Source organism: Lissotriton vulgaris, chromosome 6, assembly GCF_964263255.1.
Source record: "Lissotriton vulgaris chromosome 6, aLisVul1.2, whole genome shotgun sequence".
NCBI classification, from domain to species: Eukaryota; Metazoa; Chordata; class Amphibia; order Caudata; family Salamandridae; genus Lissotriton; species Lissotriton vulgaris.
The window spans coordinates 1,162,199,131-1,162,225,689 of NC_141694.1; the positions used below are offsets into that span (position 1 = coordinate 1,162,199,131).

The following is a 26,559-nucleotide window of genomic DNA, read 5'->3' on the forward strand; positions in this document are numbered from 1 at the left end:
AGACCCCATCTTGGATAGAAACTTGGCTTTTACCTTTCGTCCCCCTAGATCCCACAAGCAATTGTTGAATATGTGCTCTTCTGCTAATCTTCAAGATGTCTGGCGTCTTCATAACCCTACGGGTAGTGAATTTTCCTTCTTCTCTTCTCCTCATTCTAGCTTTTCTCGTATTGATTATCTCTTAGTACATTCGCCTTTAGTGCAATCCTCGTCTTCACCGTACATTCATCCTATTCTTGTCTCAGACCATGCGGCGGTTTCTTTTTCTTTGTCAAGTTTTGCTCCTAGGAAAAAACATTCTTCTTGGAAATTGAATACGGAGATTTTGCATGATGCTTCTCAGGTTCAAGTCATACAATCGGAAATTGAGCAGTTCTTTTCTGAAAATTAAGGTTCCGTTAGCTCCCCAGTGGTCTTATGGGATACATTTAAATGTACGCTTCAGGGCCAAATTATGGCGAAGAGAAATGCTGATATTAAGAAGGAACTTACTGTGTTATCAGACAGTATTAAACATCATGAACGTCTTTTTCGAAGATCTAGAGATAAGCAACTGTTGCAATCCATTAAAAACCTGAAATATTCTTTTTATTCTATTGTTACTAAGAGGGCGCATATTGGGGTTCAGGCCCAGAAATTGAAACGGCTTCTTTTGAAAAATCGGGCTGGTAGGATTCTAGCGGCCACATTAAAGTTTCAAGAGTCTAGTTCTAGGTCCCCTCAAATTTCTTCTATTACTGATAGTTTGGGAGTAAGAAATTTCAATCTAAAGAGATTCTTGAGGTCTTTCGTGATTTTTATAATACCTTATATACCCCCACCAATCAGACGTCTTTTGAGGATTGTCAGGGGTTCTTAAAATCTATTCCTCTTAAATCTGTATCAATAGAAGATGGGGAGAAATTGGGTACCCCGATTACACATAATGAGTTTATCCAGGCAATTAAATCCACTCGATCTGGCAAGGCCCCTGGTCCGGATGGTTTTCCCATTTTGTTCATAAAACTTTTCTTCCCTCTATGGTTCCTCGCCTCAAGGAGGTCTTTGACTTATTTATTCAACAGAGTGCGGTCTCGGGAACGGCGATGGATGCTACCATTGTAGTAATCCCAAAAGAAGAAGGATCCTTCTGATCCTAAAAATTTTCGTCCTATATCCCTCCTTAATATGCAGGCTAAAATCTTTGCTAGGATTCTGGCTAAGAGGTTGGAATCTTATATTCCCTCGCTAGTCCATCCATCTCAGACAGGTTTTGTCAAGGGTCGGCTTGCTAGGGATAATATCCGTACCTTTTCCCATATTTTAAGTACAGCCAAACGCTCCACACTTCCGGCCGCAGCCTTAGCCTTAGACGCCGAAAAGGCTTTTGATAAGGTCTCTTGGCCTTTTCTTCATGCTGTCCTTCGGGCACATAACCTTGGGGATTCTTTTATTAACATGGTGATGTCCCTTTATGCCCACCCTAGGGCGAATATCAGAGTTAATGGTGATACTTCAGACTTTTTTAGTCTTCGCCAGGGTACTCGTCAGGGGTGTCCGCTATCCCCGCTCTTGTTTTTATTAGCTATTGATCCGCTCCTGAGATTAATTGATCTCAACCCGGCCATTAAGGGTTTTACTTTCGGTTCGCATTGCCTGAAAACAGCGGCATATGCGGATGATGTCCTTATTTTTTCTGATGATATTGTTTCGGCTATCCCTGCGATTACGGATACTATTGCTCTTTTTTCTAGGGTCTCTGGGTATACTCTTAACAGAGACAAGACAGAGATGTTTCCTCTCAACGCGTATTGCTTCCGATCACATATGGGATCAGCGGGTTTTAAATGGCAATCAAAACATCTCAAATATTTGGGGATCTGGTTCTGCGGTACTCTTTATGATACTGTGACTTATAATGAGGCTAAGACCCTAATTAAAGTACGGCGTCTTTTAGATACTTGGTCCCCTAAACATATTTGTTGGTGGGGGCGGGTACAAACCTTAAAAATGATGATCACCCCTATCAATAATTTTGTTTCTTCAATGCCCCGGTGAAGTTTCCTTCTTCCTTTTTTCGGGAGATTGATTCTATTTCTTCTAAATTTCCCTGGAGTGATAAAAGGGCCCGAATCGCGTATAAGTCTTTACGGAAGCCTTACGATATGGGTGGATATAATTTACCAGACTGGGAGAAATACCAATTGGCTTTTTTAGCCTCTCAGGGAGCCTTGTGGTTTTCTTCACTCCCTGGTCACACACCTTCTTGGATGTTCATTGAGCAACATCTTTCTTCTCCTCTACCAGTCTCTTCCTTTTTAACCACGTCTACACTAGCTATTCAGTTTTATCGTACTATCATATTAGATACTATTGCTGCTGTCAGAGCTGTTGACAAGAAAGTGGGTACTCCGATTCATAAATCAAGATGGTCTTCCTTGTGGCATAACCCTAGAATAAAGTCTATTATTGACCCTCCATTAATACAATATTGGGCTTCCAAGGGAGTTACGTTGGTTCGTCATTTATACGACGCCAGTAATAACCCACTACCCTTCTCTTCCTTAGCTCACCAGTTCTTGCTCTCGAACTTAGATTTTTACACCTTCCTAAAAATTAAAGTTGCCCTCGCCAAAGTTCATTTGGTGCCCACCTCTCCCACTATTGCGTTATTCTCTTTGTGGCTCAAGGCTGGTCATATTGCTTCACAAATTTATACATTTTTGTTATCAACTCCTTCTGATTCAGGTACTGTTGCTCAGCAGAAGTGGATACATCACTTTGATAAGGAACTTATTGACCATATCTCTCCGGAAACATGGCAGCTGATTGGTATGCTCTCTCTGCGTGATAAAATTGCTCCTTCTTTGTTTCAATCTAAATTGTTTTCTGTTAATCTTCTTCATTGGACTCCTGTGCGATTGCATACTCTACACTTAAAAGATGATGATCTTTGTTGGAGCTGTGGCTTGTTGGCTGGGGATTATCCGCATATGTTTTTCCACTGCTCGCTTCTGCAACCCTTTTGGGATCTTATACATAAGAATCTTATGTTAATCTTTCAAATCAATTTCCAGCTTTCCTTGCCCATGATTTTGTTGGGGCCATTGGCTTCCCGTGATCCTATGCCATTGGATGCTGTAGATATGCAGTTATTGGATCTGTTATTGACGGTGGCTGTTAAGGTGATTCTTATGGAATGGAAGTCTTTCTCTTCGGTATCATATCATACATGGTGGGCATGGGTCTCTTTCTTAAGAAGTGCACACACTTCTGTTGATGTGGCTCATCTCTCTCCCGCTATTTCCAGTAATTTATGGAGAGCTTTAGACATGTATATGGATTTGGCCTCAAAGGGGTTGGTTGACCAGTATCCCTTTATGTCGTCTACCTGATTGTTGTTTGTCCTTGTTGTGTGTATATATAGCGCCACAGTAGATCCTTTCCTTTCATCTCTTTCTTCTTCTTCTTGTTCATCTCTTTCACCTTCTTTCTAGTTCTTGTTTCATTCTCTTCTCTCTATATTTCTTGCCTTTATGATAATGATACCTTTGAAGGTCTGTACGGTTCATTAATGTGATTCTGTTATTTTTACTCCGTTTTTGAGCTGAATATTAATTGCGATGTTCTATTTATTATTTGATCGATAACTATAATGAACTTCTGTATTTATTTCATTTTCCTCCAACAATTGTATCATTATGTATTGTATTTTAATTATTTTTACCCTTTTAAAACTTTAATAAACTTATTGAACTAAAAAAAAATAATGATTCTTCATCCATATTGTTCACTCAGCATCCCAATATCCCTAAAATTGCTTATTTCGGTTTACTCATCTTTGGTATGTGTTTAACTGTTAACCTCAATGAGTTCAATCATCGTTATAGTAGTAAATCACCCTTAAGGATCCAAGCTGTGTTATTTGGATATGCTCCTCAAAATGATAATCCGACTCCAGACCAAGGCCAATACAATTATTATAATGGGTGACTTTAAGTAATGAGTTGTTATAATGGAGCCTACCAGCAGTGTACTTCATTGAATACTAGAGTTCAAGGTCTTCACTCAAGCAGTGATCAACTCAACTCTCAGAGACACCACGCTTTGTCTTAGTTCTCACACACAAGCTAGAGATATGCAATACATTAGTCCAACCTCAGATTTGGTTGGCCATTCTTCATCTCTTTCAACCTCTCTAAACTGAAATACAGCAATACCTCCACCAGCAGAACATGTCACTGTGCATCCCAGTGAGGTACTAGAGAAATATCAGCTTTGAACAGTTTGGCACAACATTTAGTGCTGTAAGACACAACCTATCAGCCCCTGTGGAACCCATCTAGACAACCTCCATCATATCACATCCTCCACCCTCGACATGCTAATCCCAGCTAAAATTAATAAACCTAAAGAGGGCTTAGAATTCATCGATAGGGAACTAGTTGAACCTGAAACAGATTAGCCATAAACCGGAGGACAGAAGGCATACATCTTTAAGTAGAGAAGATCCCTCCTATGTGAAAGACATAGAAAAGGCAATTATAAAGACGCTATTAAGAACCAAAAATGGGTGCCTGGCTAAAAAATGATTGAGGCCTCCCACCTCAAGAGGAAGATCTTCTGTATCTATTTTGAACTGTGTAATCCAGATGTTTTGAAATACCATCCTTGCATAAGGAAACAACATCCATAAATACTTGATAGGTATTTCTATCTCTACAACAGGGGTGTCAACATTTGCTCAGAAGTGACAGATTCATTTTCAGGATAAGCACTGTCTTTGGCACAACAGGCGCATTTTTACTGTATGCATTACATAAACAATATCCTGAGTTTTGGCCCCGGAAATAACGCATAACATATGGATTCTGTAATTTCGCACTGGCACTATCAGGGGGAAAAAGCAAGTGTGATATTAATCAATGAAGTTGGGCTTGCAAACTTATTTTTGTGCAGGGATCAGAATTTAATACCCAAATCATAACCCATGCCTCAGATTTGCTTGTTTATCTGGTGTAGACTTCCTAAAAATGTGCATGAATCTGGTCCTCAGAGCCAACGTTGATACCCTTGATCTACAAGGACTGACTCAGTCTTGCGTACAACACAACTTAACACCTTACACAGCTGTATGGTTATTTTCCATAGCCCCTCTCAGAACATGGAGTCATGATCACTAAATAATTGAATTTGCTGTATTTGACATTAATCTACATACACTTTGTAGAAAGAATGAAAATTTCCTCTTGGGTACTTGTATTTCACTGTTCCCCATTTTTAGTCCAAGTCTTTTATTGAGAATCCTTTTAAGCAACTTAAAAAATACAATTCAAGTATGAATTGATGCATCAGTACAATTTGCAGAGGTTTACTACACTTTTTTGATGTTTTGAGTTTCTTTTTTGGAAAGTAAATCATTTCAAAAGATTGAGCTCAATACTTATATTGCACATTGATGTGTAACAAGAGTTTGTTTCAGTGTTGACATCAGGTATTTATAAATCTGGAAGATGCAAAAATGCCATACTTGGGTAGATGAGGCTTGGTGCTGGACCACTGCTGGCATATTACTCCTTTTGCAGTTTTGGATTGTGTTCCTCTGTACTCAACTCCTGTGCCCTGTTTACACTCTGCAAGATAAACTGGAAGAGAAAAATTCTGTTAGTCATGTATTTATATGATTTCAGAAGCAATAACCTTATCATCCAGGTCGAGAAACAGAAAAAAACTCTCATATCCAATTAATAGTGTTCACTGCTTCTCGAACATTCTTCTATGTAACTACTGTGTGTCCTGCCATCTCAAAATTGGTTGTCCGGGCAACTGTGGGGCTCTAAGGAAGGGCGACGGTTTTTTATTAATGTTAGAACTGGGATCATCAATTCCACCACAGTAGCTTGGCGTGAGGCCGAAAGGCACCCGAAGGCAATGTGTAAAGCAGTGGTGGAGCACACACTCACACTGACTCAAGAATGCACACGCAATAAATTGACACACCAGGTTGCTGTTCAATTCAAGACTCTTAATCTAGACTCTTTAGTGCAGGTAAGTAACTCGTCTTATATCAGGCAAATGGGGTCAACTTCTTTCAGACACTAATTCAATGCTAATAACACAGTTGTTTAGGGCATTCGAGGCAACATTTCCTAAGCAAACATAGACATCAAAAGGGATATGTCATGAAAATGCAACACTTCTACTATTCAGGGGTATGGCATCAGCAACATTAACATTCTCAAGGCAGGGGCAATCTAAAAAGAACAGTCCCCCAACAAGGGTTAATTCCAGCACAGTGTAAAAAGCATGGCATAATATTCACAACATAGAAAAGGAAGAAGGTGCATAAAGGAACTAAAGACACCAATAATTATAAACTTTGTTTCATTTAATAAGTATACAGATATTCATATTAAAATCAATCAATAAAACAACAAGAATGAAAAACATTATATTATTAAATTATATATAAAAAAAATAGATAGTGGCAATCAATTATAATTGATTGCCACTATATATATTTTTATATATAATTTTTTATTTATTGTACATAAATTGTATATTGGTCTCTCTGTACTCTGTTTTTCATTCTTGTTGTTTTATTGATTGATTTTAATATGAACATCTGTATACTTATTAAATGAAACAAAGTTTATAATTATTGGTGTCTTTAGTTCCTTTATGCACCTTCTCTCTTTTCTATTTTGTGAATATTATGCCATGCTTTTTACATTGTGTATTTCCCTGCTTTAAGAATTGTTATTCCGAACAGGGGGTCCTTGTTTTTTACATTGTTAATTCCAGCACAGTACATCATTACCCGGGGCAGTCTTATGCCCAGTCCAGCAGGCCTCAAAACAGTTCCACGCTTAATTTAGGCCCACAGGGCCAACAGGGCCATTGGAGAGTTAAATGGGGCCTTTTCTGCTCATTCCATATCTCTTGCGGTGCGGGCGGTTGCGGGGCTGCCAGTCTGATCTAATTAGGCTCCTCGGCAGCCCCCGCCATCCCCTGGTATCTCTTCCCTCCCCCAGGGGTGTTACCTCCATTGTCGACTTCTGGTGAGAGTCAGGCCTTCGATTTGAAGGTACAATCAGCAGCAGCGCCCAACCGCAGCACACACAAGTGGGAGGAGCAGGCAGCGCTTCGGATCTCACAGCACCCAGGCCACAGCAGTGATCTTCGGCAGATGAGCGCTTTAAGGGCACAGCGCTAGGACACAGGTACCGGGCTGCGGCGGTGATTAGGGCCTGCAGCGCATTTAGGCACACAGCGCTTAGGAGTTGTTCGAGCAGGGGGCCCAGCAGCAGTTCTTTACAGTCCTGGACAAAATTGCGTTTAGAGGTGACACAGTGCTTCAGGGGCACAGCGCCTTAGGAGCACAGCACAGGGGGGCACAGTTCTCTCAATAAAGCACTTAGTTGGCACAGCGCTGATTACCTGGTTGATCCCCCAGCAGTGCTCTCAGCAGGCAGTCCACTTCTTCCTTACAGCGCTTGTCTTGGGGGGAAGAATACACAACAGGGCTCAGTTGCAGGTTCTTGGGGGATGAAGGGGGTTGATTTGGCAGGCATTAGAGGCAAGATGGTTCCCTGCTGCACACTAGAGTTGGTCCCCTGGGTTCCCCCTCACTAGGCAAGATCAGCAGGCTGGCAGAGTCCGTCATCTAACTTGGGTACAGCAGGGCCTAAGCTCAGTCAGTCCCAGTAGTGTAGGTTCCTCCCCTGGGCCCAACCGCCTATACTCCGGCAGAGGTTCCCCCAGGTCCAGTGGTGCCCCAACTGACAGTCAGGTTTCCCTCCTCTCCTCGTATAGCCCTAGGTCAGGTGACTCTCCTGTAAAGGCGGCAAAGCATAACCCCTCCCAGGGCTGGAAGGTTCCAGGAACTTCCACATGTTGGTCTATGGGATAAAAAGGCGGGACGGCAGAGATACAGTATCAGGATGTCCCAGCCTGCTCCTAACTACTAATGCGTGTATTCAATGGCCACTCCGCAGTAGCAGGGGCCTGTGGCAGCCATGGTATTGGGAGAGAGCACCTGCACCTCAGCACTGTTTGGCAGTGGTAAGGCGCCCAGAGACCTAGGTCAACAAAAGATGGTGGCAAAAACAAGGCGAAAAGGACAAAAAAACCGGGGTAAGACCACCCTAGGGCTAACAGGTCTAACAATTAATAGCAACAAAACCCCATACCCACCTCATTCCAGCACGAACGGTAACTATTCACTAGCAATGTGGCAGCTGCCCAGGGCCCCGTGCCAGTCCTTCACCATGATGGCCACACAAAGTGTTTACAAGGATGGGCCCAAGGTCCTCACAGTCAAGGGTCCAGGGCTGCGAAACCCAGCGGCGGGGAGTCGCATGAAAGATCCTCGATCCCATGAGCCAATTCATTGAGGCCCAGGGAACAGGGCCTCCTCCCCTAGACCTCACAGCCATGTCCAGCCCCCTGAAACCCATGGAAGAGACGCAAAAGTAGCTACCTGCGCCATTTTGTGAAGGCTTGTTCTGCTTTTCGGGTGTTTCTCCTGCATTCTGCACGTAGGAGCGTAGAACGTGGAATGTTCCACTTTTTGTGGCTGAGGTGACGCTCTGAGTGTATATGTGAACCTAGTGCTTATGGGGTGGCACTGTTTTCATAACAAGATGAATGGGATGAACGCGCGGCAGCAATGTGTCCTGCAAAATAGAAGCTTCTTAAGCACGTTTACCTTTAGAAATGTTTAAAAGGAGGAATGTGAAAAACTGCAGTGAAAAATTCGAGGAGTAATACTGCATAGCTTTTCGTGGAATATTGGATTTTTATACTGTAATTTTAAAAAGTAAAATATTGAACAAAATGAGTTTCCACTGGGATTAACTATTTTTTATGTGTGTATTATTTTAGGCAGGTGTGCAGAATTATTGTTTCAAATAGGGAAATCTAGCTTGACTTTCTTTGTAACTGCTTTATCATTTTAACATTTTGCATTAACTAAATATCAACTACTACTGCCCGTTTACAGTGTGGGGTCTGATGTACTTTTTTTCCTTCAGACCGGCCAGAAAAATCCCGGCGGTCCAAAATAGAAAATAAGTAAATAAACAGGAAGAGCAGTGGTTCTCAGGGTGGAAGATGTAATGGTCCCTGCTACCCGGATGCACGGCAGGCTGCCCGCAGAGCTATAACCGACACCCATGATGTCTTTATGTGTTCCTCCTACAAACTACTGTAAGTTTCATATTGTTAAAGGATGAGTTAATGGAAGACTATCATCCTGCTGTCTTCACACGCAATCAGACAATAGCCATGCATTATTACATTTCTTTTGTCCAAAAGAGGGGACCATGATACGTATTTAGAATCTAGACAGTATCCCTATTGAGGCCCTATAGACTCTAAAAGGGGGACTAGACTATCTGAGGCCTTTTGGCAGACCTGCTGTGTTTGGCAAACTCCAATTAAGGGTCCATTGCCCACATGCATCAAAGTAAATTGCTTTCGCAAACGGTGCGAATCGCAATTTTCGGCCGTTTGAGAATGCAATTGACAAAATTGGGATGCATCATGTTTTTTGCAATTTTAGAAATCGCAATCACAATGCGATTTCTAAAATTGCGATTGCATTTAAGAAATCGCGATTTGAAATTTCTTAAATGCAATGCATGAACATTTTAAATTTGCGAATTCGCTAATAGGGAGAGGTAAATTACCATGAAGTTGACCTTCATGTTAATTTGGGAAAACTTTCAAAAATGCACAAAAGTGCATTTTTGAAAGATTCATTTTACACACACACATGCCCTTGGGGCATGTGTATGTGAAAAATGCACTTAAAGTTATATTTCAGGGGTGCAGGGGGGGTCCTTTTAACCCCCCCTGCACCCTTGAAATTGCATTTTCAATTTGCGATTCGCAAATTGCGAATCGCAAATTGAAAATGACTTCCCATTCATTCCTATGGGCCTCTAGGCTCATGGGAGTCAATGGGAAGGGATTCCTTAATTGCGATTCGCAAATTGTGAATCACAATGAAGGAAATTTAAGAAATCGCAAAAAAAATTGTGATTACTTGGTGCATAGCCGTTTGCGATTTCTTAATTGCGATTCCTTAATTTTCACAATTAAGAAGTCGCAAACGGCAACAATGATGCATGTGGCCGCAATGTCTCTAAATGGATGAGCATTGTTGAGCAGAAATGAACTGAATGGCATGGAAATTTTACTTTTAGATTAAAATTCTTCAGGAATTTTATGAAGAAATTAAAAGTGATTCATTTAACTACATGAGTGTGTTGTGGGTGGATAACAAAGAGCTACCAGCGAGTTCACACCTGCACCTTGTTGTAAAGTTATTCAGCGGTCTTAATATTTATTCATGTCTCAGGCCTAGAATAGATACTTTTGGGCACAGATAACAAGCACCCAGGAGATCTCACATTCTCTGTCGGTGTCAACGCCCATTTTGACGCTGATGGTGCACCCATTTATTCTATACTTCTAGGAAGCAGTTTTGGAGGATTAGGAGCTTTTGAGGATTTTAATTAGATACAGTAACTGAGGGCCAAAGAGACTTGAAACCAGAGGCCATATTACACTTAGTGCCCTGGAAGTGCAACAGGTGTGTGAACCCACTTTTAAGCCCCTGTGGCAATTCGGTATTACAGTAGGGACAGCAGATGCTTCAGTAGCCCCTTCTTTAACACTGATAGTGCTGGTACACATGTTGCATCAGCACTACCTTCAGAGGGAGTTCTCTAATTTGATTGGGGGTGACACCATGCAAATGAAGAAATCACTTTGACACTGCACCCGGGGCATAATATGGACACAGGTGCTGAAGCAACGGGTCTTCAGGTGGTGAACTCACAGTGTGAAAAAAAGGTGGCACACTGTCAGTGCCCCTCTTTAAACCCAGCCGTGTGGAGGAGGTTAGAGGGTCCCATGGAACCGCCAGACACCCCGTGAAGACAGGTTTCAAGCTAGCCTGGCTGATGATGGGTGATGCTTGTTTTACGGGCCAGAGAGGACCTGGCCTGGCACCCGGGGCATAATATGGACACAGGTGCTGAGGCAATGGGTCTTCAGGTGGTGAAATCACAGTGTGCCACAAAAAGGTGGCACATTGTCAGTGCGCCTCTTTAAACCCAGCCATGTGGAGGAGGTTAGAGGGTCCCATGGAACCTCCAGACACCCCGTGAAGACCGGGTTCAAGCTAGCCTGGCTGATGATGGGTGATGCTTGAACTCGAGGAGAAATACTGCATAGCTTTTCGTGGAATATTGGATTTTTATACAGTAATTTTAAAATGGAAAACATTGAACAAAATGAGTTTCCACTAGGATTAACTATTTTTTACGTGTGTATTATTTTAGGCAGGTGTGCGCAGAATTATTGTTTCAAATAGGGAAATCTAGCTTGACTTTCTTTGTAACTGCTTTATCATTTTAACATTTTGCATTAACTAAATATCAACTACTACTGCCCGTTTACAGTGTGGGGTCTGATGTACTTTTTTCCTTCAGACCGGCCAGAAAAATCCCGGCGGTCCAAAATAGAAAATAAGTAAATAAACAGGAAGAGCAGTGGTTCTCAGGGTGGAAGATGTAATGGTCCCTGCTACCCGGATGCACGGCAGGCTGCCCGCAGAGCTATAACCGACACCCATGATGTCTTTATGTGTTCCTCCTACAAACTATTGTAAGTTTTATATTGTTAAAGGATGAGTTAATGGCGGACTGTCATCCTGCCGTCTTCACACGCAATCAGGCAATAGCCATGCATTATTCGATTTCTTTTGTCCCAAAAGAGGGGACCATGATACTTATTTAGAATCTAGACAGTATCCCTATTGAGGCCCTATAGACTCTAAAAGGGTGACGCGACTAGCCTTTTGTCATTCCTGCTGTGTTTGGCAAACTCTAATTAAGGGTCCATGTCTCTAAATGGAGTGAGCATTGTTGAGCAGAAATGAACTGAATGGCATGGACATTTTACCTTTAGATTAAAATTCTGCAGGAATTTTATGAAGAAATGAAAAGTGATTCATTCCACTACAGGAGTGTGTTGTGGGTGGATAACAAAGAGCTACCAGCGAGTTCACACCTGCACCTTGTTGTAAAGTTATTCAGCGGTCTTAATATTTATTCATGTCTCAGGCCTAGAATAGATACTTTTGGGCACAGATAACAAGCACCCAGGAGATCTCACATTCTCTGTCGGTGTCAACGCCCATTTTGACGCTGATGGTGCACCCATTTATTCTATACTTCTAGGAGGCAGTTTTTGAGGATTAGGAGCTTTTGAGGATTTTAAGTAGATACAGTAACTGAGGGCCAAAGAGACTTAAAACCAGAGGACATATTACACATAGTGCCCTGGAAGTGCAACAGGTGTGTGAACCCACTTTTAAGCCCCTGTGGCACTTCGGTATTACAGTAGGGACAGCAGATGCTTCAGTAGCCCCTTCTTTAACACTGATAGTGCTGGTACACATGTTGCATCAGCACTACCTTCAGAGGGAGTTCTCTAATTTGATTGGGGGTGACACCATGAAAATGAAGAAATCACTTTGACCCTGCACCCGGGGCATAATATGGACACAGGTGCTGAGGCAACGGGTCTTCAGGTGGTGAACTCATAGTGTGCCACAATAAGGTGGCACACTGTCAGTGCGCCTCTGTAAACCCAGCCATGTGGAGGAGGTTAGAGGGTCCCATGGAACCGCCAGACACCCCGTGAAGACAGGTTTCAAGCTAGCCTGGCTGATGATGGGTGATGCTTGTTTTACGGGCCAGAGAGGACCTGGCCTGGCACCTGGGGCATAATATGGACACAGGTGCTGAGGCAAAGGGTCTTCAGGTGGTGAACTCACAGTGTGCCACAAAAAGGTGGCACACTGTCAGTGCGCCTTTTTAAACCCAGCCATGTGGAGGAGGTTAGAGGGTCCCATGGAACCTCCAGACACCCCGTGAAGACCGGTTTCAAGCTAGCCTGGCTGATGATGGGTGATGCTTGTTTGACCTGGCCTGGCAGTTCGGGCTGGACTGTTGCCAAGGGGAACAGGGTCAAGCCTGATTTTCATATGGCTGGGTCCAACTGGAATGGCATTGGAGCAAAAAGTGATAGATTAAACCCAGATCTGTGACGGGGGGTGAATGTTTGACAATGTTCAACATTCTGTCCATCATCTTTTTGTGTTGTAATCACTAACTGCACCTGCCTGCCACGGGTTCTCTTTTCAATGTCTGAGGGCAGAGCGTTAATTGAAAATAGTGAGCACTGTCCATGTTTGCGCCCGGCTCACCTTTTTAATGGTAGACTGTGGCGCAATCAAGGAAAATAAGGTAACAGTAATTTGGGCCCAGGTAAGCATTTTCCTAGGCCTGTGGTGCCACTTTTAGAAATTTCGAGTCAAATAATATTTTGGAATGACAGACAAAAAAACATAACTAGTAAATGTGCTGACTATTGTCGGGGACACGTTGTAGGCAAAAATGTCAAATTGGGGAAAATATTGAGCACTGGAACATGCCCCTTACTGCGACTCTAAAGGACACCCAGTTAATGGAGGGGTCTATTGATTCAATAATGTTTCAAAGAGGATCATGTCGCATGAATATCGATTCTGCAAACAAGATATTTTTTGCAGTCCTTAATGCCAAGACACACATTTCCAAAAGGATACATCTGGCTACGCAGTCTGAATTTATTTAGCAGATGGCCATGGAGATTTGGTCTCCAGAGTCAATAGTGTGACAGAGGAGTCAGGTGCTCTTGGCCCGTCACTCCGGCAATTCCAAGGCTGTTTGTGTGTTTTCTACCTTTACATGGTGGCTCATGGGTGGGTCCTTTGTACAAGGACAACTGCTCACTAACCAACATTGCAAAATTGTGTAACGCCCTGGTTGACAAAAGCAATGTGTATTTACACTCCCACAACTTTATTGGCACTGTCTATTCTGCATTTGTGTAAGAAGGAGTACGATTCGAGAGTGGCCTGGTGTAGAGGCAGAGTATTCCTACACTGGATGAGATGTAACTACACAACACAGTGGCTAAGATTCATGAGGTCTCCAAACCGGTCCTGGAGGGCCGGATCCATGCCACATTTTTTGGATATCCATTGAGATACATGTAGTAATTTTAAAAATCTGGCATGGATCCGGCCCTCCAGGACCGGTTTGGAGACCCCTGCGGATTAGAGCAACCTTGAACAAGCACAAGGGTACTCACAGCCACATAGGAGTTACTAGTGAATCCTGTATTTCTACCAATACCCTCACAGAGAAGCTTAAACATCTGCCATGAGGCAGCTCAGTTGTATGTATTTCATCCTTTTTAAAAGTGAAAAAAATAAATGCTATGGTAGTTCAGGAAATCTTTAGGATCTGTCATTTTAAGGCTTTAGCAATTCAGTCTCATCCCACTTTCCAACCCGAGGCCTGTTTTTCAGGCATGTAAGAAGTGCTGGGAAGCCTGTTAAGAAATGTCATACGGGGCCACACATGTTGTAAGTAAAACAAGCACTGGCAATGCCAACAGGTCTGACCTTTAACGGCCGATACATTAGCTTTGCCAAAGCCAGGATCTCACTAGGGGTTTTATATTTTTTTTATTTGTTTTGAAATAATAAAATACTGTAAAAAGGTGGCAGTCCTTGTATACATATGCAGGGTCAGAACTGTTTCAATGTTTTTTAGTACTTTATCATTCTTTACCAATCCTAGATGACTGACAGATTGAAAGAGAAAGCACATCGGCTCAATCATTTTGGGTTTAGCTATGTTAACTACCTCAATAATAATACCTGGGGCAGGCTTGCTTTTAAGTCTATGAATAAATGTTGCGGTGAAAGCACAGGGCAATAACGTCAATTCATCAAAATGCCTGGGGTAACGGAAGTGACATCACATGTCATTTAACCTTTACTTTCACTCACACACGCCTGCTTACACATACAACAACTTTCACACATACACACCCGTGCTCTCACATAAACACACTCTCACCTGCAAGCACGCACACAGCATACATTTAAAAGCATTTTTGACTTACCTCTGCTGCCTGGTCGGTCTATTCCAGTTAATTGTAATCAATTATTTATGACAGTAATAGTGAATAATAAAATATTATTCACTTTTAGTGTAATACATTTTTTACTGAAAACAAGGAAAGTGGAGCCCCAACCGATGCCCAAAAGGACGAGCTGCCACTGTGTTCCTGGAACCGATTTTTCCACCTCTGAAGCCAGGGGTCTCAAAGCCAGGGGTCACATGTGACCCCTGGTGACCTGGCGACCTCTAAATGACGTCCATGTCACGAGCCCTCTGGGGCTAGTAAATAATGTCCCGCCTCCTGACTGCAAGCAGTTGTTACAAACAGGATACCGTAAAAGGGTCACAATACCCTCATATTTAGAAGGAGTTCTTGCCTCCCCACACAATGCATAAGTCCTATGCAGATCTATGCTATCAATTTTGCTCTGAACAAATATGTGGAAAATGTTACCAATCAGACAAAAGATTTATCCACGAAAGTCCACACCTTAGTCTAAATTCCACAACCAGTACAAATTGATGCACAATTTATTAGTCCATGTTGTCTGAGGCAGGTGCACATGTAACTTGTTTGATGTAGTCCAAATGTTCTACCAACTTCGAATATGAACAAATATTTTTCTATCTCTGCTCTAAATTGTGTGCTATCATTTCAAACGAATTGCCAGACGCAGACAAATAGATTTTAAACTGAGGGGTTACAACAATGGTGTAATTATAGGGATATGCTGTGACAGTGGAGTGGTGTGGCTCACTGGTTAAAGGCGGCAGACCCGGAAGCAGAAAACGGCCTGGGACCAGGGTTCAATCCCCGACGCGGCAGGGTCGTGGACCAGGGTCAACGGACTTGATAATTCTCTCCTCGGTGCCTACTCTAACCAGGGATCACACTCGGCAACTCTGGGCATTAAGCTTGCCTCATCTCTACAACGGCCCCCCACAGATGCCGGGGATGCCTTGTTTCACATTGGAGATACCCAGAAGGGACCATCTCACAGGGAAAGCCTGGACGGGTTCTCAACCGGTCTTCAGCGTCAGGACGCTCCCGGGCAACAGTGCGCTTTACAAGTCCCACACATTTACATTTACATGCTTGGGTGTTGGCTGCACCATCAGAAGGATCGTGAAAAGTGGGGCAATTTTTCCCAGGCTGCGCTCCTTGAGGAGGCCATGCACCATGCACTATCGACTAACCTGTCTGCATGCCCGGCATGTTTCACATCACAGGTCACTGTGATCATCACCCACTCTGTGCCCAATCTGACAAGCCAGGCTCACAGCTGATTGGGTGTAGGCGAAGGGTGCACACAAGGTGTGAGATCATGTACCACATGCCCAACACCCAAGGATGCCCTGCTTCTCTACTAGAACCAAAAAAGTAGTGGTAGTAAATTTGTGATGGCCAGGTCCCATAATCCTCTCGACCCCAACTGCGTTGCATCCTCTCAGGTAGAGCAGTACAGCGAAGGTTGCGGCAGACAGCTAATAGCTCAGCCTGGACCTCCCATCCTGTTGCTGACTGACAGATTATTTATAACTGAGGTAAAAACTGTTAAAACATATATGTTGTAATACTTTATTCGATATATTCATATCATAAAAGTACAAATATTACTAAACAGAAAACCGATGTACAAAGTATTACATCCATTTCATCTTAAAAAAGGTTAAAATCTATATACAATTAAAAGGATAATTACAGAGGACATATATAATTTAGTTAGTTTAACTTAAGCTAATACCACTGCACTGAGTGGCATTTATTAGGATTAGTGAACCACACCATTCTGTCCTAACAATTGCTTAAATATCTCAAGAATCAGGTGGAGGAGTGTGGCTCAATGCTTAGAGCGGCAGACCTTGATGCAGAACGCTGGCCAGGGACCAGGGTTCGATTCCCGCCTCGGCGGGTTTCGGGCTTAAATTCCACTGACCGGATATTCTCGCCTCAGTGCCGAGTCTAAGCTTGGGTCCCAGTGCCGAGTCTAAGCTTGGGTCCCACGCTGCAACTCTGGGCAATAGCTTGCTTAGTCTCCACAAAGGCCCCCGATGCACAAGGGATGCCTGGTTTCACCATGGGATGCCCAGGATTGGACACCCCACAAGGAAAATCCAGGAGGGGTTCCCTTGTGGTAGGAGTACAAGCGCCGGGATGCCTCCGGGTCACTGTTCGCGCTATACAAATACGCCACATTTACATTTACAATCAAGGCACTTGTCTTGTGCCTCCCATATATAATCATTTGTTGTTATAGATGTAAGAACATTATTGTCTATTAAACCAAGCACGAGACAGGTTTTTGTGCAGCACTTCCTGAACTTAACTATTTCAAGGTGGTCTCAGATACGATGATCACAGGTAAGAAGGCACCGAGAAGAAAGGTAATTCCCTATAGTCGCACAGTTTGATCAAGCTGGGAAACTGGGATTGAAACCACGGTGTTTGGGTCAGGGCCCCACACCTATAATTTGCCCAAAGCCCCTCAAAGATCTCTCACTGGCCCAAGTGTTGGTAAGAAGTAAATCATGAGATCACCATTGGTAACTAGTTTTGAAAAAGTTGTAGGTCTCACCATTTCACTGTTGTCTTTTAATTCTCTGCTTTAGCGGTTGCAAACAGAACCTTTAACGACTACCTTCTGTTTTTAATGTGCAAATATCATGTCAGAAATAATGATATCTGGAGGTATTTTAAGGTAAAATATGATTTTAAACAATGGATTTATACCGTTTGCCAATGGAAGTACATATTCTGGATTTATCTCTGATGTCCCTAGATTGCAGACTTTTCATGCAACTCCCATGACTGTTCTCTCTTCTCGGACTCAGTGAATGGCTCGCCAGCTTGCCAGGCAGAAAGGAACCTTTCCCTCTATCTGCAGGCAGAGACCCACCCATTGCACGTAGAGATCCCTGCATGCCTGATGGAGATATTATTGTGGAAAGTGCCTTCACCAAAATGGGTGACGCATTTCCGTAAAAGGTGAATGCTCTGTTGTTTCATCCCACTCAGAATATTATTTTTCGTTTTTTACAAACAAAATAGAGATAGAAGTAAAATAAAATGGCCCAGACGTGTGAGGAACTTCCTACCCGCACCTGGATCCACATTTTCTGTTCCCCGCCTGGGTCTTCCATACCTCACTGGGTAGAGCCAGGGAAGTCCTGCCCGAAACTGCCCATGACTACCACCACTGCGACATAAATGACCCTGTCGCACATGGGTCACCATATCAAGAAGTTTTAATGGCAGAGCAGCTAAGGCTTGCCCATTGGAAACCTGGAGGTTCAACCAGTTATAAATGCGGTGGGGTACCACAAGTTTGCCTGGGTGTGTTTGTAACGAATTTATGGCAGAGGTTCCAGTCCATCAAACTAAATGATGCCTTTAGCGCTGTTTTCCATTTCGAACAGGCCACGGTGTCTTTAGAACGGAGACTATTTGCTTACATTCAGGGCATCTACAAATATTCATTTGGACAACTGATGCATTTTTTCGGGAACTACATATTTGTTGAATTTGCAAAATAAACCACAGCCTGCTGGATTATTTGCAGAACTGAAAGTAGAAAATGTTTTTGGTAAAAATGGATGAAAGTTAATTACCATTCTGCATAACGCATGCAATGCATTTTGGGATGTTGCAAAAGTTAATCAGACCTCTGGTACTTGTTGATTTGTGAATTACGTGTTAAATTACACGCTAATGTCACTCATATTGTGCTAAATTGTAAACTGTGGCAATGGTCTTTGATTACACCATAAAAATATCCATATTTAAATATAATTCCAACACAGTATAAATTGGAAACATTGTTTGCAAAGCATGCGATACATCGCATACAATTACAACGCAAGTCGTTACAACGAAGCCTTGTTACATTGCATGTCATTACAATGCAAGTTGTTACAACGACTTGCTGTAGGGGGCAGAAGGTGTTGGATTTAAAATTCAATACCTTCCCTACTGTTGCAAAACTGGAGTTGGAATAGTAAGTTATACTATTCCAAACTCCAGTGCCCCCCTCCAGCAAGTCGTTGTAACGACTTGGGCTGTAATGGCATGCGTAGAAAACGCGTGCGTTGTAACAAGTGCTATTCGGTACAAAATACATAGGGCCTTATTTACAAAGAATTAATGCAGTGCGAGCTGAAAGCCATTTGGCTATGCCACCCTGTGTTGCGTTATTGTCTACAACAATATGACGGATCCCTTTGCTCTCCCTACGCTGGCGCACAATTAGCTGCCATAGTGCAAGTTTGCCTGCGTCAAGGGGAGGATTGGTTTTGTAAAGGAAGGGACACCTTCCTGCACAAAAACAATCACAAGAGCTGATTTCCTCGTCCTATGTGTGCTGAAAAATGCAGCACGCATAAAAAGAGGGGAAAAACGAGGAGAAATGACAACATTTCTCCTTGTTGCGCCTCCCTACGCCTCCCTTGGCGGGGCATAGCTTTCTGATGCATTTCCATGTTTACGATTTCTGGTAAATCCGGAAATGTGGCAGAAGCCATGGGTGTTCCGTGGGAACACCCACGGCACACCCCTTTCACGCAAAGTGTTGCGTGTTAAGGAGCCATATTTAAAAGGACACGAAAAGCCACACAGGGTGGCTTTATGTGTCCTCGTAAATATGGTGCAGCAGGTTGTGCCACCGGCTCATCACAAAAAGTGACATACCGGTGGTGCTAGGGCCTTGTAAATAAGCCTCATATTTCTTCTTTTCCCGATGTTATTTCATGGTTTATGCCAAATCAGTTGTACATTTAATTCTCTTTAAACCAGCAGTAATTCAAACATTTATTGAGAGTTTAGAAGAATCACAGGCATTTTGCATCTCTTTCTTTGGTCTGGTGAGGTACTGTAAAGAAATGCTGCTGGTAATTTGAACATGGTACCCACCTATTTTCTCATAAAGAACTGCATCTGTTCTTCTGTAGACTGTCGCAGTCTTTTGATTATCTGCTGATGTAACACACTGTTGATCTTTACTGCTGTACACAAACGACCTGGATAAAAAATGATAGAGCGTTTTATTTTTGCTTTGTTTTGGATTTTCTGCATTATCTTGTCTCATTTGATTGATATATTTACTGAAGTCATTATATAAAAAGTTATCACTTTTATTGTAAGCGTATCTTGTCGATAAGTACATAAGAGTATATAAAAGAGTAAATACAATGTAAACAATGAAGTTTAATATAAGAGACACAGAAAAAAATCCAATCTAATCCAGCTAATTTTCTGACAGCTTTGTTCTTGTAGGGGTAACACAGTAGCCACCAAATATTAAGTCATTTCAAACGTCAAGTAAAATTTCAAAAGCTGCTTTTGTTTTTCTCAGATAGCTGCTGCAAATTTCACAGTTATCCGCCATGAATATTCTCAGTCTCCTACAGAAATCTTTTTACATGAAGGCCTTTCATACTGCTTTCTTCCTCTGAGATTACCACATTTTTTGTGAAGGATTCACAGCTAGATTCATCAAAGAGCTGTTTTGCGAGTCCTTAATAGCGATTATTAAGGAATCGCTACTAAGGACTTGCAAAACGGGATTCATGTAGGAATCGCTAAATAAATTGCGATGCCTAAAGGCCCATACGAATGAATGGGGAGGATTCCTTATTTGCGATTAGCAATTTGCTAATGGCAAATAGGATAGCGATTTCAAGGGTGCCAGGGGAGTCCAAAGGACACCCTGTAGCACCCCTGAAATGCAAATTTACACAGGTGTTGCGCACACACATGTCCAAAGGACATGTGTGTGTGTGTAACATGCAACAGAGAAAAATGCACTAAAGTGCATTTTTCTACTTTTCTCGCTATTTACCACGAAGTCAGACTTCGTGGTAAATAGCGGCCAAATATTGCGAATTCGCAATTTAAAATTGGTTAATGAATTGCATTTAAGGAATATCTAATAGAGATTCCTTAAATGCAATTCCTCGCAAATATGCAATTTCGCAAATAGCGATTTTTGCATTTGGGATGATGAATCCCAAATGCAAAAATTGCACTCGCAAAGGGCCAGATTCTCAGAATCTGCCCCTTTGCGAGCGCAATTTCCTTTCATGAATCTAGCTGTCAGACTCTTGTCGAAATCTATTTCTGCACTGTCTTGTGTATCAGCCATTGTTTCTTGAATGAAAAATGTATCCTCAACAACATATAGTCCAGAGATCATAGCTTGATTGAAACACAAAGGCCCATATTTACTAGAAAAAATATGCAGCTCAGTGAAACAAATAAAGATGCTACACTGCTTTGAGTAAAAGGTAGAGAGCAAAATTGCAATATATCTTAGTAAGATAGTTCACAGTTATGGCTGCCATGCGGCAATGCAGATACCCTTGTGCCATAATGCAAAGGTTTCTGAGCTGTGGTGAGCTTCGTTTCTTGCACAGGAAGGGATCCCTTCCAATGCAAAAACTATGCTTCAAGGCGCTTCCCAACTTTGTGTGCTGCAGAATGCTGCACACATGCAAAGAGAGAAAAAGAAGGAGAAATTGAAACATTTCTCCTTGTTACGGCTGTCTCAAGGAGGAGCAGGATTTTAATGCAAATCCCTATCTACAATTCTTTCTAGATAGGTATTTGTGTCTGTGTCAAAACCCATGGGTAGTTACATGGGAATGCCCCATCACCACCCATGGAGCACACCCCTTGACGCAAATTAAAGCTAGGGAGCGTGCTTGGAGGCATTGCATTACTTTGGCAAATGCGCTGGATTATAAATACAACCACTAAACTTTGCGCCTGATTTTTGTTAAAAAAGTAACGCAAACCTGGTAAATTTGGGCCACAATGTTTTGGACTTACAGCACTACTTTACATATCAACATGTTCAAAGGTAGGTGTATCATTTTTTGGGCCTTGTAAAAATGCAATGCCACTGCACCACTGTAAGAAAATCAAGTACCAGTGGTGGGGCTGAAATGTACGAGGGGGACAAGATTCTCAATTTAAATGTTTTTTGTTGTATAGAATTCTTGGATAGTTGTGAGAAGACAAAGAATATACTTGGGACATGCACTGCATCACATTAGCTGAAATATTTGGAGTGGGAAGTCTAAGAATATTAGGAGGATTCATCAACCCTTATCACCAATCCTTTACCCTTTAAAATACCCATCTTAAACACCCTTCTTTTCCAATCCAACAAGAAAGCCTGCCTGTATTTGAAGATGAGAGAACTCCTATCATCCTATGCCACTGAGGAATTTCTGAATGAATACTATATATAATCAAGAGAGTGGTCTTCTGAGGACTGATGGCACGCGTTTCCTGTAGACTCAAATGGCTAAAAGGGGTAGCAGCCATGCCTCTGAAGTGTTTTGGCCCATGTGAAACATTCCTTCTGAGGTTGGAAAGCCCATTTACATGCCTGGTAAAATTCAAGCTGACCGGTTAGTACCAGACATTTACTATGAACATGGAAGCTGCATTGTGGCGACAATCCTGAAACTGAATGAAGTGAACTGGAATCTTGGGAACCTGTCTTGAAGAGTTAAGGAATTGTGTGTAATATACCAGAACTTGTGGAAAAACATCTGACTTTGTTGAAGGCATAGCGCAAAGGTGGAGGTGGGAAGTTGTGGGTACAGGTACAGCATAACACAATTGCTACAATGTAAAAAGGATGGGAATGTTCAGCTTCAGTTTGTATTTTGCTTATCCTCTTGGTTGCCTTTCCTCCCCTGGTAGTAAACCCTTTGTAGGAGTTTTGAAATATGTTACACTTAAACTTTTTTTCCACAAGCGTAATCCATGACAAATTTGTATCCTTTTTTGTAGCACCCTAAGAATTTGAAAGGTACCCAGGGTCGATAAATTCCCCTGGAGATAACAATGAACATAATCAAAATATTGCAAAATTAGTTTTTTTGGGGGGGAAACGTGGGCTGTGCAATAAAGCATATGTTTCTTTTTTCTAAAACCAGTATCAATTAAAAGTTTGCTATGCTCTGATCAACATCTTCTCAGTTTTATGAACAAGCAGAGATGTATAAAAAACCACTGTTTTTTGACTTTCGTAAGAGGTAGTCCATTATTCCCAATTTTTGTGGTTTCAACCTACTTGCAGTTTGTGGTGGAAACAGGGTGACACCTATGGGTGATTTCAGAAATATATACTTTTCTGAAAAGTAGATACAATTCTGAATTCAGGAAGAGGTCGCTTGTGTAGATCCCTCAAGGTTTGTCTGATGAAACTAGTCATCAAAATGAAAAAAGAATGAAAATGAGTAGGTAAAAAACACGGTTTGCGACATATTCGATTTACAAAAGCAATATATTGTTATATCCAATAGACACTTCCGGTTATGGGGTTATAAAAAGTTTGTAGCTTCTCCAAAAACACGCTATACCAAGAGCTCTGCCAATCTTGTTATTAGTTTTTAAGACAAATAAAAATGAATCAAACAGTAGGGATAATGAGTCCAATTGCACCCTAGGACTTATAGTCAAAGCGTCCCCAATGCTATATTGAATTTTTAGCGATAGGCCGGGGCTAAGGCAAAGTGGTGGCAGGGGAAAACGGTGCAGGCCCCTACTCATTTTGTATGTCAACTAGTAATAGTTGGAGACCGGCAATGGGATACCTTTAGAAAGCAAGATTGGGAATAAGAAAACGTATTTGAGTCCAAGTACCTCACACCACCATGGACTCCCCTGGGTGTTTTTATTTAAAAAAATGTCTGGGTATAGTAAGTATCCCTAGGTGACAACCGAGTTTGGGCCTAAATACCGCAGCTACCCACATCACCAAAATAGGTTAATGGTGAGAATAAGGGATGTATGACGGTTTAGCGAAGCCATTAGGCCAAAGGCTCTAGTAACTAAAGCGTGTGTTTGAAGCTATAATTATCACACCAGTTTCTTGAACAAAGTAAATCAGTACAATGGCACATAGTGTGCTACCTAACTAAGAATAGCAATCAATGCCCCAATCTCACCGTTGTCTACAGGTGTTGCAGGTAGGTCTGGTTGAGCTGCCAACTCCTGAACACTCCGTCGTCCTGGCCTCAGCCGCTGTCTGACGCAGGGAAGGTGCTAGTCGCTTCTGCTCCATGTGTGCCACTGTGCCACAGGAATCGTGCTGGGTGTTTTGGGCAATTGCACTACACCCTTACCTTTAAACTCCCTCATACCCTTACCCTAAACCCCCCACTTCCTTTGCCCTAAAACTGCCCCTTCCCTTAGCCCTAAACCACCCCTCCCCTTAACCTAAAACCACCCCTACACCCTTTGCCTTAAAACTGCCCCTTCCCTTAGCTCTAAGTACCCCCCCTCCCCTTAACCTAAAACTGCCCCTTTCCTTGGCCTAAATCCGTCCCTTCTCTTAAGCTAAAACCGTCCCTTGTCTTTACCTGAAAACACCCCTTCCCTTAACCTAGACCCACTCCTTCCCTTAACCTAAACCCGCCCCCCCCCACAATCTAAAACCACTTCTCCCCTTAACCTAAAACTGCCCCTTCACTTAGCCAAAATCCACTACTTCCCTTAACTTAAATCCGACCCTTCCCTTAACTTAAACCCGCCCTGTCCCTTAACCTAAACCCGCCCCTTCCCTTAACCTAAACCCGCCCCTTCCCTTAACCTAAACCCACCCCTTTCCTTAACCTAAACCCGCCCATTACCTTAGCGTAAAACCCCCAGCTTCGTTCTAGTGACTGATTCGGCATAAAGACGGGCGTACTAATGACCCCGTTGTGATGCTGCTTTCATTCTAAAAGCTTTTGCGATAAAGCCTTTGTTACAAAGTACGTTTCCCAAAAATAAGATGTTGCCTCATTGCATTTTGGGTTCTGTTGTGTTATTTGCTCTAGACCAAGCCACTCAATTGGAGTACAATTTTTATCGAGAGAGGTCTTGTAATACAGAATACTAGCACATTTGTTATTATCAATTGAATTTCTTTCAATTTTTCACTTCTAAGTGCAATCCATTGTGCAAGAAAGACATAACTGATCTCGGAATTTCATGACAGTGTTGGTGACCCCATATTTAGATGTTTACAAGCAGCCACTCTTTCTAAAATCAGTATCTATGGAAAAAAAAAACCTAGGCTTCCTACAATACCCATTTTTTATTCATTATATTTTACCATATGAATTGCTGCATGGTCGGTACACAAGTAAATATCATTATAGACTACAGGTCAGTTGTTGGCTCTGGGTAACACCTGTTTTTGAAAAACCAATAAACAATATATATAACTGCACCCAAAACGATGTGCTGTGCATAACAACATATTATTTTTGCAAATTGACAATTGAGGCAAACAATTACAGATGATTACATTGTTACCAATTGCTAGTTTAGTTTTTCTTACATATTTTCATGATTTTTTATTTCAACTATTAGTTTATTGGAGAAAACCATGACCTATCTATATGAATCACCCCTTATTGAATTCAGAATTTTGTCTCTTTTTCATTGATGGGTTTCACACTGGTGTCCACTACAAACTGCAAAAGGTAGAAACCACAAAAAAGTAGGAGACATTTGACTATCTCTTGAACAAAGGCAAAAACGGTGTGTTTTTTTTACAACTGTTTGCACCTAAAAGCTGGGAAGATGGTAATAATAGCATAGCAAACCTTTTGTTGGTGCGATTAAAAAAAGATTAGAAAAAAACATGATTTTTTGCAAAGCACTTTTTTTTCCATTTAAAACAAAAATTGCTATGTTTTAGCTTATTTCTCGGTTCCCTTCAGAGGAATCCACAGATGCTGTGTGCCTTTAAAATTACAGGCATATGGGGGGCAAAGTAACGAAATCTGGCCTGGTTAACTTTGGTGAAAAGTGTCCCTAACAATCGAAAAAATGATCTCAGCCCCGGGTAAAAGCCTCAGCAGAAAGATGGGTTCAAATAGTTAAAACTTCATGAGCGCATTGGATGAAAGATGATAGTGAACTCTACCAACATACATTATGATAAAAAATGTCAGCAGGAACAAAATTTGCGTAAAAAATAAAGTCTCTCAATGGTTGTAGGCAGGGCACAAGGCGAGGGTGCATGAGGGTAGATGGCATCTGCCCACTTTTTTCACAAGGTGGACACTGTCTCCCATGCCAAAAACTTGGGCCCCACATAAATATTCTGAACACATCCCAATGTAATTTTCAGCCACCAGGCCACATTCACCAGCGTCTTCACATAGTCTGCTTCATTGCAGGTGAGGGGACTTTGTTGTTTTAAAATTCCAGCTGAGCCCAAAACAAAAGGCTGAACCTGAGGGGCCATCAGGCCTCCTTTTCATTGAGTATCCTGGCTGGGAGCTATATGGTACCTAGCTGCAAATGGACTGGAGGGGAAACAAAGGCTCACAGCTTGTTGATACTTCACAGGTACTTAAGAGAGGCGTGGTTTTGACATTGTTCAGTCCCTGAATGTTAAATAGATGCATGCACTCTAACAATGTCAGGTGTGTTGGTCTGTTCCAGTATTTGAACTAATAACAATTTTAAAGATATTGTTCTGTTTTATTTCTTTTACAGCACGAATCATGCCAATCTATAGTGCCTGAGAGCTTCATA

At 42.1% G+C, this 26,559-nt stretch overlaps 1 protein-coding gene across 1 annotated transcript in view; it reads right to left on the bottom strand.

The window, feature by feature from the left end:
• Positions 1-26,559, bottom strand: part of PLG (plasminogen) — a 330,074-nt gene that overhangs the window by 248,565 nt on the left and 54,950 nt on the right. The window contains exons 3-4 of the mRNA XM_086927242.1: positions 19,921-20,027; positions 5,510-5,624 (exon numbers count right to left, since the gene is read on the bottom strand). Of these exons, the coding sequence (XP_086783368.1) occupies positions 5,510-5,624; positions 19,921-20,027 (222 nt within the window). The remainder of the gene's footprint in view (positions 1-5,509; positions 5,625-19,920; positions 20,028-26,559) is intronic.